This window comes from Vitis vinifera, chromosome 8, assembly GCF_030704535.1.
Source record: "Vitis vinifera cultivar Pinot Noir 40024 chromosome 8, ASM3070453v1".
Taxonomy (NCBI): domain Eukaryota; kingdom Viridiplantae; phylum Streptophyta; class Magnoliopsida; order Vitales; family Vitaceae; genus Vitis; species Vitis vinifera.
The window spans coordinates 17,050,819-17,065,795 of record NC_081812.1 but is presented as its reverse complement, the minus strand read 5'-3'; the positions used below and the strand labels follow the sequence as shown (position 1 = coordinate 17,065,795).

General features: G+C 34.6%; 1 protein-coding gene and 1 long non-coding RNA gene across 3 annotated transcripts; both read left to right on the top strand.

Moving 5' to 3' along the window:
* Positions 1–5,280: 5,280 nt before the first annotated feature.
* Positions 5,281–9,616, top strand: LOC100245864 (probable anion transporter 3, chloroplastic). The gene is made up of 8 exons (XM_002273784.5): positions 5,281–6,243; positions 7,525–7,751; positions 7,849–8,197; positions 8,299–8,343; positions 8,523–8,669; positions 8,776–8,913; positions 9,037–9,070; positions 9,159–9,616. Exons 1-8 carry the CDS (start codon positions 5,833–5,835, stop codon positions 9,329–9,331), a joined length of 1,524 nt encoding a protein of 507 aa, XP_002273820.1. The 5' UTR covers positions 5,281–5,832; the 3' UTR covers positions 9,332–9,616.
* A 1,779-nt stretch (positions 9,617–11,395) lies between these two features.
* Positions 11,396–14,751, top strand: LOC100251043 (uncharacterized). 2 transcript variants are annotated; one of them, XR_009466433.1, is made up of 2 exons: positions 11,396–12,488; positions 14,421–14,751. It is a non-coding gene; the product is annotated as an uncharacterized LOC100251043 (long non-coding RNA). The 2 variants fall into 2 exon arrangements; XR_009466434.1 differs by having other exon boundaries at positions 14,407–14,751.
* The last annotated feature ends 226 nt before the right edge of the window (positions 14,752–14,977 follow it).

Below are 14,977 nucleotides of genomic sequence, written 5' to 3'. Positions count from 1 at the left end.
AAAAATTTAAAAATAAAAACATAATAAAAACTTTTAGTCTATTTAAAAAAAAAAAAAATCAATACTCCCACTTGCTGCCTGTTCTTATAAAAAAACCATAAAAAATACAAAAGTTTATTGTTACATATAGACACTAAACATGTTGTTGCTATTCTATTTCTTGAAAATATAATTAAAATTATCAAACATTTATAATATATATTTATGGAAGTATTGGGTGTAGTCGAGCACGTCTACCAAAATTTAGGAAATAGGATAAAATATGACTAGTGTGAGTCCAGCGATTGTATAATAGACATGAGGGGATGAAGCACCACTATTTTAGAATTATGAGAAAAAGGCTACCAACATCATGTAAAAATATCTCATGAATCCTAACCTTGTCTACCCTACTAGGTATCACACCCTTGATAATCTGTCCAAAATTTTCACTGAGTGTGCACACTGTGCAATGCTAAAAACCCTTTCTTAGCCAATCTTTCTTTTCAAATCTTACAAAAGCAACGTAACAAGTCATAATAATTATGAGAACCCTTCCCAACTTGTATTATTCCAATATTTACGAGAATACAAAACTATTTTCAAAGTGTCTCAACATTTTGTCAAAGTTAGAGTACAATGCTTAAACTTCTAAGCATTAAAAAAAAACATTTATCCTCTGCCTTAGAGATGTTGGGGGTCTTTTACATGATCCAGCCTACAATTTACAAAATTCGAATTTCAAACCAAGGAGCCTATTGGTGGTTATGTAACTACCATAACTGTTTGCATAGCCACCCAGCTAGAGACACCCCTTCGAACCAAGGTGTCTCTTCGCACCAGCCACCAGCATCCACAGCCATTTGTCAGTTCCTTGTTGTTGAGTGTTGTCTTGATTAACCTGCTACTACTAGCTAATTGTCATCCCATCAAGCCTTTTCATCAAGCTACCGATGAGTCCCCCTAACAAGGTGTCTTCTCCCCGTAAGGTGTCTCTGATCAAGACCTTCTGAACCAACAACATGCATCAACCAGCTTATCAGGTGTCTAATGCGTCAATGTGTCTTCCCTACACTGATGTCTAAGCCCATACCATGTCAAGGTGTCTATGGCCTGGGCAAGTGTCTAGCTCCTTTTGTCAGATTAAGGGTCCACAACAACTAGCCATGACATTACGCCCATGGTTGTTCCTTCCTGATACACAGGGCATTGCGCTCCTATGCCATACATAGGCATCATGGGTCCGAGTTAACTGCATGTCTAGTGTCCCATCGAACCATGGCATTGCTTGCACTCATGGCTTCTCTAGCTGACTCACTGCACAAGTCTTATGCGCCATCGTGTTAGCGCAAGGAGGAGGTAGGGCGCACCATGCCCCGTGTCGTTGCGGTCACGGGTTGCACACCACACATGTCGTGGAGCCCATGTGTGCGTACTTGAGCGTTGTCCGTGTGTCCTAAGCACGCCTAATGCCATGTCGCGGTATCCCCCCACCTCCTCCTTAAAGAGCATTATAAGTCATTCTCAAGATATCATGAGAAGACATCAGATCCCCTTGAAGAGACATAATAAAATATTTAAATAATTAATAATTATATTTCGTAATAAATCTCACTCTTTATCTACACCAACTCCATAGCCGTGATATGTTTGGTGTGCGCTAAGTGTGCGGGTGGGTGTGGCTTACTGCGCGTATGGGCGTGACATGGTGCGCACATAGGCACGGTTGGGTGCAGCATAGTGCATGTATAGGTGTGACATGGTGCGCAACCTGGTGTGCGAGATTGTTGTGCGTGCGCGGTGCTCATCCGGTGCACGTGTGGTGCATGTTTGGCACGCGTGTGGTGCTCATCTGGTGCACACACGATGCATTTTTGGCGCGTACGATGCCTGTCTAGCGTGCGTACAGTCTCCTTATTTATCTCATGAGGTTTGAACCACCAAACCTCCAAGCTATCCCTACTCTCCGTCTAGGCTCCCCACAAGTCCCTTTCCTCCATCATTGGGTCAAGAGACTAGTGGTCTGACACTAGGGTACTACTCACACTTCAATTGATAAAAAAAATCATTATCAAATAATAATTAGCCTTTTTTATTTTTTAATATTTAATAATTGAGGACAACATAAACAAAAAGCTCAACAACTCCAATGTGACAATGTGACATTAACTTTAACTTTTATGTCAGGGGTCCAAGAATCAAATATTTGGGATGTGGGACCTCCCGGCTGGTTCCAACATTTATCGTATGATTCTTATCACCTTTTATCAATGACCTTCCTTTGAAAGTTGGTAATAATTTTTTACTTCATATAATATGTGCTAAATTACTAAAGAATAACGTTGTTGGCCTTAATTTGTCGTACGTAAGGTTTTTTTATTACGTACATTGAAAAAATACGATGGTTTTTAGTTTATATTTTAATTATTTTTACTTGTTTTTTAGTTTATTTTTAAAAATAATTATAAAAATATGAAGAATAATTGAACACAAAAATTAATTTTAAAAAATATTTGAAAATATAAAAAATAAATTAAAATATTTTAGATTTTCAAACAAAGTTTATCGAAATCATTTTTGAAAACTATTGTAAAAAAAGTGTTAAAACAAAGATTAAATACTTTTTCCATAAAGTATTTCTGAAAATAATTTTGTAAAACAGTTTTTAAAATAATTTTTGGAATCTGTTTTGTAATATTTTGTAAAAAAATTATTTGAAAACTTAAAAATATTCTTAAAATGTTTTTTTTTAATGTTTTTAAATACATTTTAAAAATAACTTATATTTATAATGTTTTATTATAAATCATTCTTTATATTTTTATAATTATTTTTTAAAATAATTATTAAAAAATATGTGAAAATAGTAGCAAATAATTAAAATATATTATCTAAAAATACCATATCATCTAAGATATTGTTTTCTAATTTTTCTATCATCAACCTTATTTTTATCTCAAAAATTGAAAATTATTTTTAAAAATAGTTATAATATATCTAAGTTTTACAATATTTTAAAAAAATATTTTTAACTAAAAAAGTGGTTGAAAAAAAAAATCACATATTTGATAAAATAAAATAAAAAATTTAAATTACTTATATAGTATTTCTTGAAAAAATATTTGATGATGGGTGATTTTAAAAAGTAAAAACACTTGAACACTTGCAGCAAAATGTGCTCTAACATTCTCTTCTTGCATTGACATGGGACGGGAGAAAAAACAATGTGGACGGCGCCTTGTAGTTAAAATATTTTCTAGTGCCGCCCGGAAGAATGAGACAAATTGCTGCATCCAAGTGTTCCAACGTGGTCCTCTGACATTTTTGGCAAGGAATGGTTAGGACAGAGCATAACCCGTTGGAAGGAGAACTCTTTAAAGGAGTCGAGTTCAAGGCATCAACAGTCATCTTCTCCCCTACCCAATTCATCGGATACTAAAATAGCTATTAGGGTCGGGACGAGAATAATCAATCTGCCTCGCCTATCGATTATCGAAGAAGGCCTTGACCCTTGACCCTCGACCCTTCCCAAAGGCTATGTGAAACTCTATAGTTAAGAGGACAACCAATATTGTTTCTGAACCCCCTCTTTATTGAGTCAAGTAGATATATCCACCCCGAGGGCAGAGTTGTTGCTCATTTATTGATGCTTAATGCTTTTGTCCACACCCTATCCCGAACAGACTATACAACATAATTGCATCTCCATAGTCGTTCCAATATTTCTCAATTAACCACCATATAAAATAAGTTAAATTAAAGTGAAGTCAGCAGCGTCAAACATGATTAATTTATCTATGCAATAATAGCTGAAAATGGACCCTCAACTCAGGCTATTGTAGTTTGCATCTTACATTTATGTGAACCGCATTGGCAATTGAACTGCACCAACTACATTTATGTAGACAATGAAGTGCCTCAAGAAATGTTCTTTTAATTCTTTGGGACCGGATCGCTCTTTGCCGACATTGTATACCAAATTGGTGGCTTTCTCCTTGTTGCATCCTATTTATTTGATGCGCAATTAAAAAAAAAAACATCAAAATCAATATGGAGAGAAAATGATCATGTTTGTTTAAACTTTTAGAGTCGTGTCAAAGAGGTTTACCAAGAAAAACCCTTCACCAATAATTATATCAAATATGAGTTTATCTTAAGATTTGTAGAAATCTCATTTGAAGGGACCATTAATAGAAGGATCTCGTTATAGTTGCACAAACCAAGTTTTGTTGTATTTACAAGAACATGAAATGAATATTGTTTTTAAGAAAATCAAATCAAATAATAAGAATTAAACGTATGTGTTTTCAAGAATATGACCACATATAACAAAAAATTAATTTTTTTTTATATAAGTTATAAAAAAAAAATGGATTAATCTTTATTATAAGAAGTTATTATTCATTTAAATAAGAAAATAACATATAAAAACTCTCAATAATTATAAATATCGAAAAAGCATTCCAGGAAAAGACAATTAAAAATTAGTATACTTATTACTTACGCCATTTTCAAAGTAAGTTGTCTGTCTCTTTTATTGTATGACATGTTTGACCACTAAATAAGAAAATACCAAGAATTTAGATTCCATTTGATGGTTAATATGAAAATTGTTTTTTAAAATCATTTTTGAATCCAAATAGGACCAAAAAGAAGAAGAAAAGAAAAATATTTTTGGTATAATGTCCAAAGATAATTTATTTGATTTAATTAAATAATTAAAAACAAATGGTACATTTTTAGAAAATAAAATTGAAAGACATTGTGAATGATTTTTGATACAATTTAAAAAATCTATGAACTGGATTCACTATCATTTTTCCCCATGTTGGGATTCTTGGCTTATTAGGAGCTAGGCTACAAAAAAGTATGGTCTAGAGGATCACATGAGTTAGATCTTACCTTTTAAAAATTGATTGCTTTTTAAAGCATTATTTTATGCTTATAGGTCATTCATTCTCTTAGGATTATCTAATATTTTTATTAAGGGCAATAGGTTTATTAAGAATAGGTTGTATTTAAGTAAATGAATACGTCATGTGATTCATTTCATAATAAAGCATTATCTAATATTTCTATTAAGACAAATAGGTTTATTAAGAATAGATTATTTTTAAATGCTTGACTTAGAAGAATAATAACTTTTAAATATTATTTAAAAAATAAAAATAATGTTAGAAAATATAAAACAAATTTATATTTTTTGCGCTTAAAGTTCATATTTTTTAACAGAAATTATTTTTATTTTATATATTTTTAAACGTGGTTGCGTGGACCGCCGCAACAATGAGAGGCTCTGGACTCCAGACTTTTCCTTACCTACCTACCCTCTGTGTGGACTCATCATTCCCATTACTTACCACCGGAATTTAGGCTTCAAAATTCATCACTTCGTCACGTACAGACAGGGGCCCACTTCGGTGATCAAGGGGCAAACGTATCTGACCCCAGTGGGCAAACGGGATCAATCCACGAGGCACCGGCGCGTCCGGTGACGGATATCACGGTGGGGTTGGTAAGAGGGGGCGGGTACGTGGAGCCACGTCGAAGTGCGTAGTCCTAGACGACAGCATAAATTTGAGTTTGCGACAAGAATGCCCTTGCAGGATTTGTTTGTGAGGACTCAGAGCTGAGGAGACCGAGTCGGAAGGCGCGCTGCTCTCACGGTCTCACCAACCCCAAAACAACTCAAATCCTGTTTCTTTAATCCTCTTTCCACACTCCACTCATCCTCCCGATCCACTCCTTATTAAACAAATGAATCAAATGCTTTATCTAAAGGCACCCAATTTAACATTTTCTATATAAATTGTATTCATTTCTTCCATCCCTCCCTCTCCAGGTGTCTCTGCCATGGCAGCAGTCACTCCGTCTCAATCCCTGATACGCTCCTCTCCTCACAACTCTTTGCCTTCTTTGATTGGTTTTAGGAGGACACGCCTGGGATTGGAACCCAAGCTCGTCGCAAGAGGCATCGGATGGAAGAGTTGCGAGAAAAGAAGAGGGAGGAAGGAGTACGTGACGAAGAAGGCGGCGGAGAGGGGATGGGTGGTGAGGTGTACGGCGGAGGGGATGGAGAAGGGAATGCTGATGAGAGGGAGAGCTGGGGAGCCTAAAATTACGGTGCCGGAGAGGTTCAAGGTGGTAACTCTGTTGGCCATGGTTATGTGCTTGTGTAACGCTGATCGGGTCGTCATGTCGGTTGCTATTGTTCCTCTCGCTGCCGAACATGGTTGGTCCAGTTCTTTCTTGGGTATTGTTCAGGTGCCATCCTAACTAATTCTTTCCCTTCCATTACGTTCTTGAGTTTCTGGGCTTTAACTTTTAAAGGTTTTTCTTGAATTCAGTTGAATTCTCTCTCCCTCTCTCTCGTAAGGCTCTTGTTCAATCGAGTCCAAACCTAATTTTCTGGGTTTTTAAATGTTTTTTCTTGAGTTCCACTCGTTTTTTTTTTTTTTTAATCTTATTTTCCATTTCTTGTTTTAGTCGTTTGGGTTTCTCCGGAGAAAAAGAGAAATTTTGCAGTGGTTGAAGGTGGGAGATGTTGGTGGTCCTCCGTCCAATTCTTTGGGTTCTGACTGCACGCCATAACTTACAATATCTTTATACCGAGGCTATTAGAAATATTAAAAAAAGAAACGCATACCCACGACTCCACGAGGCCACAACTTGCTTTATAATTTTTTAATTAGGTAAAACACACAGTAGTCTTTGATTAGAGTTTAACGATTTTCCCAAGTTGTCGTGGTCTATTGGCTTTCAGTTGCCTTAAGCACAGAAAGACGGAGTCTGCAATTTGGTGGGACCCAAACATCCTACCAAGAACTGAAAGTGGTACATACCAATTACCAACCCCCCCTTCTTTTAAGTTTGGAGGTGTTCTCCTGTTGGCCCAAATAGAAGCAAATTTATTTGGTTTCAACTTTCAATTATTGCCTGCTGCCAATTTGTGGAAAGCTACCGTTTGTCTGATGAAAAACACTTCTCCTAAAAATATTTTAAACTATGATGAAATGCAATTTAAAATAATAATAACAATTAGTAATTAAAAAATAATATTAAGATTATTAATAATTAATAACAAAAATGATGACGAGATTAATTTGATTAAGCTATTAAAGGCAATTTGGGTATAAGATGGTAGTGAATAAGTCAAACTATTAAACTTCCAAGTTTTGGACACTACTTTTTATAGCCTTTGAAACCATAATTGTCCCTTGTCCCTTAATTATTTGACACAGAGAGAGACGCTCTTTCAGCACTTGTAAAACAAGCTTACATACAAATTATTATCATGTTTGCAAGTTGGATGGATTTGGATGAATCTATTTCTATAATCGTGTATGGGCTTCCAGCATTATTAGTGAATTTTTCTTTTACAAAGTAGGGTAAAGGAAGCTGAAAAATGGCAAAGACCAATTTAGAAGGCATATGGCTTTGTAATGTGCCCCTGTGTAGCGGGATTGTATTTGCATGTGTCGGTTTGCTTCATTTTTGGATCTGGTTCATTGTACTTATACTATCATGTTTCATTCATGGGTGAAGTCCTCATTTCTATGGGGATACGTATTCTCCTCGGTGATTGGAGGAGTCCTAGTAGACAGATACGGAGGAAAGAAAGTGATGGCATGCGGTGTGGCCTTGTGGTCTTTGGCTACTCTCCTTACCCCATGGGCTGCCACCCATTCCACTCTCAGTCTCTTGGCTGTTCGTGCCTTCTTTGGACTTGCAGAAGGTGTGGCTCTACCTGCTATGAGCACCCTCGTATCAAGGTAGATGCCTCCTTCATCTTTAACAAGTTATTCCATACGATATCCAATGAATTAACTTGAACCAGAGCTATTCTGATGTATGTGTATCTATAATTAGGTGGTTTCCAATAAATGAACGGGCGAGTGCAGTTGGAATCTCCATGGCTGGATTTCATCTTGGCAATGTCACAGGCTTACTTGTGACTCCTATTGTGATATCATCAATCGGAATTTCTGGCCCTTTTGTCCTCTTCTCATCTCTTGGACTGCTCTGGCTGACCATGTGGGGATATGGGGCCACGAGTGATCCACGAGAGAGCCATCTGATTAGCCAGTCAGAGTTGAGGTTAATCCAAGCAGGCAAAACTGAATCTTCAGCAAGAAATGGCAAATTTCTGCCTCTGCGCCTCCTATTATCAAAATTACCCACATGGGCAATTATTTTTGCTAATATTACTAACAATTGGGTAAGTTTTCCTTATCTTCACCACAACCAAAATTCCTCATTCACTATTGGTTGTTGCTGGTTAGTTTGCAACAAGAATTTGACACTTGCTTTGACTTGCAGGGGTACTTTGTTCTTCTTTCATGGATGCCTGTTTATTTCAAATCTGTAAGTGATCATTTCCTTGGTCATCACTTTTTGGCGTATGTTAAATCATTGTGAACCTTAATGGCAATGGCACTTTGTGAGAGTTAATAACGGTATGAGTGTGAATGTTGGAACCATTTTTTGGTAGTACATTAACAACATGGAAGGCACTAAAAGAAAGTTCCCTCCTGTGAGTATAGGTATTTGATATTAACTTGAAGCAAGCAGCTTGGTTTAGTGCTGCCCCCTGGGGAATGATGGCGATCTCAGGCTATATTGCAGGGGTGGTGTCGGATTACTTGATCAAAGTAGGCTACCCTCTAACACTAGTCCGGAAGATCATGCAGGTAACGGTTTGCAGTTCAGCTATGCTGGACTTTTGACATACAAGAGATGCCCAAGTTCCTCCTATTTTTGGTGTTAAAAACTTATGGATCGTAATGAACTTGGCAGTCCATTGGTTTCATTGGGCCTGGGGTGTCACTGCTCTGCTTGAACCATGCCAAGACACCAGTAACTGCAGCCATGTTCCTGACAGCAGGTCTGAGTTTGAGCTCTTTCAGCCAAGCAGGATTTCTCCTCAATATGCAGGTAAGGTTCAGAACAAATGTAATGCTTTGGTTTGGTTATAATTTATAAAGCATAGCTAGCTTTTCAAGAGTGAGTGGGTGGGTGGCCCGATTATGATTCAGCTTTCATGGTTGATTTTATCAGGATATAGCTCCTCAATATGCTGGATTTCTACATGGTATGTTCTGGAATCTTTTTGCTGACCCAATTAGGAGGAAAGGAAATCTGGTATGCTAACAGCAGTGACATTGTCCATGACTGAACAGGAATTTCAAATTCAGCTGGGACATTAGCAGCAATAGTAAGCACGATTGGAACGGGTTATTTTGTACAATGGCTTGGATCTTTTCAGGCATTCCTAACTGTCACAGCCCTGCTCTATTTTGCAACAACCATCTTTTGGAATGCCTTTGCTACTGGAGAACGGGTCTTCCTTTAGATTGAAATGTGAAATAATAATCTTAATATCCTTGAGGCAAGGAAGATCAGTGGTTTAGAAGGGTAAATTTATAGGTAGTTTACAAGAGTGACTTGATCATGTGCAGTTTATTCTTTGTTGTGCCATCTGCCATGCCAATGCCATGTCATTCTTTTTGTTGTCTTGATTTTTGCTATTAGTTGAGTGAGATGAAAAGTGTTTACACAACTCTGCCCAAATTAAAATTTCATTAATTTAATGAATGAGATATTTCTTGAGTCTATGTTTGACTCGACTTGGTTCTTAGCTTGTTTTTGGGCCTTATTTTAGCTATGTCTCATAATTATATCAAATTAAACTCTATTTTTAACTTATTTGTGTTAAAATTGAATTTCTTTTAAAATAAAATATATATTTTTATTTTGAAATCGAATTTTTAGTTATTTAATATTATAAAATTATAATTTCAAATAAACTCTATTTAATTTATTTATGAGAATTAATTTTTTATTAAAGGGTTAATAGAAAATTTTAAAAATTGTGACCATATTTCTTTAAATAATTTTAATAAAAAAAAATTGATGATGAATGAATTAAGTAATATATTGTTTTTATTTACTTAAACTATTTATGCTATAAAAGATTTTTCTTTTCTGTTTTGTTGTAATTTTACTTTAAAATTTATTTTTATTTATTTTCTTATTATATATTACTTAAAAAAAATATTATATTTATTATTTAGTTATAAAAAATTTGAATAAAAAACTAGGAAGAAAAAAAAAATAAAAGGAAAGGAAATGGTCTTCATTATGCATAAAAATTTTGAGAGAAATAAATTTAAATTGTTTAAAAATGCGCTTTCTTAAAATTTTCTTATCTTTTTAAAGGAAATATTTTTAAAATTTTCTTAATATTTTCTTTCTTATTTTTTTTCTGTCCCATTTTCCCTTAGGAGAATGATTTTTCTTCATATTTTTCCCTTTTTTCTTGATATATTTGGAGAATGCAATATACTCTAAATAGTATTTGTTAAAAAAATATATTATGAGAAAGCAAATTAAAAATAATTCACTATTTTTTACTATTATTTATTATTTATTAGATATTTGTAAGATAATTTAAATTATTCTTAACCATAAATTTACATGTAATTTATTTATTTTTATATTTAATTAAATATGATAACAAAAATGGTGGATTTATGACAAGTATACTAAATATTTTTTTAAAATTAAAATTATTTTTTTAAAAATAAAGTCTTTATTATATCAAATAAAAATAGAATTACAAATAAAAATTTATTATTACAATTAAAATTTTATAATTAAGATAAAGTTTTGAAAGAAGGTTTACATATTCATTTTTTTTTCTTGTAGAAGGTAACTACCAATTTTTTTTTTTTAATTATTTATATTTACTTTCAAAATAAATTATGATAGTTAATTACATTTTTGTACAATAACAAATGATAACATTCTTTTATAGTTTAAGTCTTAACATAGAAAAGATGACTTAGGTACCAAAAAAATGTTTCTAAGTACTAAAAACATGAATAATGTGACTTAGGTAAAAAAAATATGATATAGGTATTAAAATATAAAAAAAAGTAATTTAGGTATTAAGGTAAAAAAAAATTAAAAAAAATAACTTAAATATCAAGGTATGAAAAACAATGACTTAATTATTTAGGTATACAAAACTTGACCAGATACTAAGGTACTAATAATGCGACCTTGACACCAATAATGCAACGTAAGTATAAAAAATATGACTTATATATTAAAGCATGAAAAATATGATTTAAATATGAAGAATACCTAGAGTACAAAAAAAAATGATTAAGATATGTAAATAAAGTATTAAAATATGAAAATATAATCTAAATAAACATAATATAATTATATAACTAGGGCACAAAAATATGAACAAGACATGAAGAATATTATTAAGGTATCAGGGTATAAGTGACTCTTTGAGTCTGAAGCTTGGAAACCGGCACATTATATTAGTGAGTATTGAGCCCTCAGTCTCAGCCTCAGGTCCAAAAGTTTTGATACATTTTTGGATAAGGCCATCACACTAAATCATACCTTTTGTCTCTACTGATTTGAGCCCTTTATTCTATATAATTTTCAAGTAAATCAGGCCTTGCCTACTGTAAGAGATGGATTTATTTTCTAAAAACCTGAACCACAATATCCAAGCATACTCGAAATTAAATAAAAAAAAAAAGTGATTAAAAGGGGACTGATGGTATCAAGTCCAGTTTGAACGTGGGCATTGAAATTGACAAATGCGTGTTGGGGTTGGCTTCTGTCGTTGTTTTCTATTCTAAATGTAAATTGAGGATATAAAATAATGGTAGATGAAGCAGATCCCAAACAAACTAATGAAACTATCCCCAATCACACACATTTCCTGATGATAAAACCCATGTAGCTGTTTCACAAGAGAGACCCTAAACCTACTTTGACTTCCTCGCCGAGAGCAACCATTCACCCTTCTAACCAACGCCTTTGAATTCTTTCTTTAATTATCAAGCAATTCCATCTCCTTTGTTGAGGAGATCGCAGAATCCCCAGGAGGGAAAAACTTTTGTTTTGGTTCTGTCCCTCAGCAAATTCTGGCTTTTACTCCTACTTATGATTTCAAGCACACCCAACATCTTATCAGCCTTAAAAACCCTCAAGTTTCGATATCAGTGACTTCTCCGCTGAAAATTGAACAAACCCAGATAGCTTTTTGGGGTTTCAAGAACACCCGGTTAGCGATATCTGATTTGGTGTTTTAGGGAGCATCCAAGAGTGAGTTTTCTGATTCGGGTTTGTGGATATGAATTTCAGAAGCATGGAAGAGTTCTGGCCTTTCTATGTCAATCAGCACTCAAAACCAGCCACAAGGCGTTGGCATTTCGTGGGCACACTTACTGGCATCTTCTTCTTGTTTTACTCGGCCTTCTTCAATTGGTGGTGTGTGTTCCTCGTGCCCTTGTTTGGTTATGGCTTCGCCTGGTACAGTCATTTCTTTGTGGAAGGAAACGTCCCCGCGACATTTGGGCATCCAATTTGGTCTCTTCTATGTGATTTCAAGATGTTCGGTTTGATGCTTACTGGCCAAATGGATAAAGAGATCAAAAGACTTGGAAAGAGGCCCGTCTTGCAAGTGTTTTGATTCTTATGTAAGTTATGTTTTTTTTTTTGTTCCTTCCTTCTTCAAGATATATTTGTAATTGCATCTCTCCTTGCTTTCCGTTCTATTTAATCTGTGCTCTTTTCATTCCTTCCTCTTTCCTTTTCCTTGCCTTTTTATCCAATGTTTCTCTTTAAATGTATATGTGAATTAAGTTGTTTAATCGAAGAGAATTTCTGATACAAAAATTGGTAATCGTAGTTAGTTGTGGGTTGGATGTTTCTGTGTGATTATAGCTAAATTTGTCAGTTTGCACAGAAGCTTCTGGCTTTTTAAGTAGCCAACTGGATTTGTTGTGTTACATTCAAGCAAGTATTTTGAAAGAAATGGGCTTTTTATAATGATGAATGTGTTGGTTTATTGGTAATCGTCTGGCTTTGGTTGAAACTAATGCCCGTTTGGTTTTTTATTTCTCTGTTGGTCTAAGCCATGAAGAGTGTGAACCTAGGAAGCATTTATGCTTCACTGTCTCAGTGATGGATTTGGTTCCCTTGTAATTGGTTTTGAATTGGGTTTCAACCCTATACAATTTGGCAGGACAAATAGCATTATAGAAAAAATTGGAAAAAGGGTAGAGACATTAAGATTTACATGGTTCAGCAGTTAGAGTAACAGGGAAGCAGAGAACTAATATTACTAGTTTTGGAGAATAGATTCTAAGAATGAATTTCAATGCCCTTTGTGTGCTATAATATATATTAGCTGTACTCAATTTCTTGAAGTCTTGTAGTTGATTTGAGTTTGGGATCAAGAATCTTTGTTGTATAGCATGGTTGGAAGAAAGGGCCAAATTGGGTTTATTTAGGGATCTTATAGTGAGGATGTTCTGTTTATTTTAATTAGTAACAAATTAGGTTGACAATATTAGTAATTACCCAATAAGAAAGTAACATTTTAGTGGGTGACAGTAGTGCTTCTGTAGCAAGTTATGAATGGGTATCCTTCATACTTGCTGTAGTGCAACACTGTTCATTCTATTGTAGTAGTGAAATTTTTTAGGCTCTTTTGGATGTTAGAAGCAATGTGGCAAAGGAAGAATAAAAGTTAGAAGAAGAATTAATCACTCTTGTATGTTGAGATGCAAAATAAGAGAGAAAATAAGATATAGTGGAAATTAGAGAAAAAAATGTGCACATTTTGAAGTTGCTTATTTTCTGTTTAACAAAGTAAGAGAAGTTGGGAAAAGAATTAATTCAAGCTCAGTCATTATCGTCTTTTCTTCTTTGTTTCCTTTTCCCTTTTTCTTGAATCCTTTTCCTCGTAGTTTCTATAAACCAAAAGGTTAGGATGCTATCCTTTTGAGTTGCTTTAGTAGGGTTTTGATGATGTTCCGATTAATTTGAACATCGGCGTGGGGTTCTTGTTATTAAGGGTTTCTGGTCTACCAATAGTCCTAAACCTTATTTTGAGTTAGCGGATGATCAATCAGAGTTGTGGCTTTGAACTTGTTCAAAAATCCTACTGTCACCCAGGATCCATTACTTTTTGCTAATCTTCTGTTGCATCGTGTTCTGCCTAGGCAGTATAATTCTGATTGATGCACCCAGAAAACTTAAATTGCAGCTGGAGTCTGAGAATGGGTGAACTTTTTAGCATCACGCTTTGAAGAATGAGTACCTTGGTACTAGAATACCTAATATATAAACATCCTAACCAGGTGAAGATTGACCATCTGCCGACACACTTCCACTGTCATTTCGTTTTGTAATATATGAGCTTGCTCTACCCACAGGCCACAAGAAGGGCAGGTTCGTTAGCTGCATAATTCTAATTAAAATGATTCTCAGAAATGGAACAAAAAGCAGATTTGCATAGAAAAGGCATAGGATCTTGTTTGTTTGTTTGGTTTTTATTTTATTTTATTTTAATTATTTTTATGCAGAAGCGTATTTTTTTTTAATTGCCAGATGATACCATGCAGATATTTTCCCAGCTGTCGCCTTGGTGGGAAACTGAATGACGGCAAACGATAGGATTTAAAGGAGACTACCCTTTTCAAAAATATAACACAGGCCAGTTGCGACAACAATTGCAAATAAAGAAGAAAAGGATGTTAAACGTGGGCTTTCTTCAAACGAACAAGCTTCTGCAATGAAAAGAATGGGGCAGGACAATAATTTGGATTTGTTTGCATCTAGGAAGCAAATTCAAACTGTTATCAAGTAGACCAAAACTCTTGGAAACCACTGCCAGTTGAAATTTTCGATCATGAAATGATTTTCAATCAGACAAATGAGTTTAATCCAGCTCAATTAATTTTTCTTCTAATTGAAGATTCTTGAATAAGGAAAAATCATTTGGGCTCTCAATAAAGCGAACACCAGAGCTCACAAACTATTACAAATAATGGGCAGGGGTGCCCATGGTTATGTTTTATGCTCCACTGCCTTCAAACATAGGTGAATGCGCTTACAATCAAATCAAACCAGAGTCGTTAAAACATTGAGTCAAAATTGTTGCACAATACTTAGGCTCTAG

Excerpts from the sequence above, each read along its gene's own strand:
- LOC100245864 (XM_002273784.5), top strand. The coding sequence starts at position 5,833 with ATGGCAGCAGTCACTCCGTCTCAATCCCTGATACGCTCCTCTCCTCAC. Across the intron at positions 8,198-8,298 it reads CTAATATTACTAACAATTGG|GGGTACTTTGTTCTTCTTTC; the intron begins GTAAGTTTTCCT and ends TTTGACTTGCAG. Across the intron at positions 8,914-9,036 it reads GATTTCTCCTCAATATGCAG|GATATAGCTCCTCAATATGC; the intron begins GTAAGGTTCAGA and ends TGATTTTATCAG.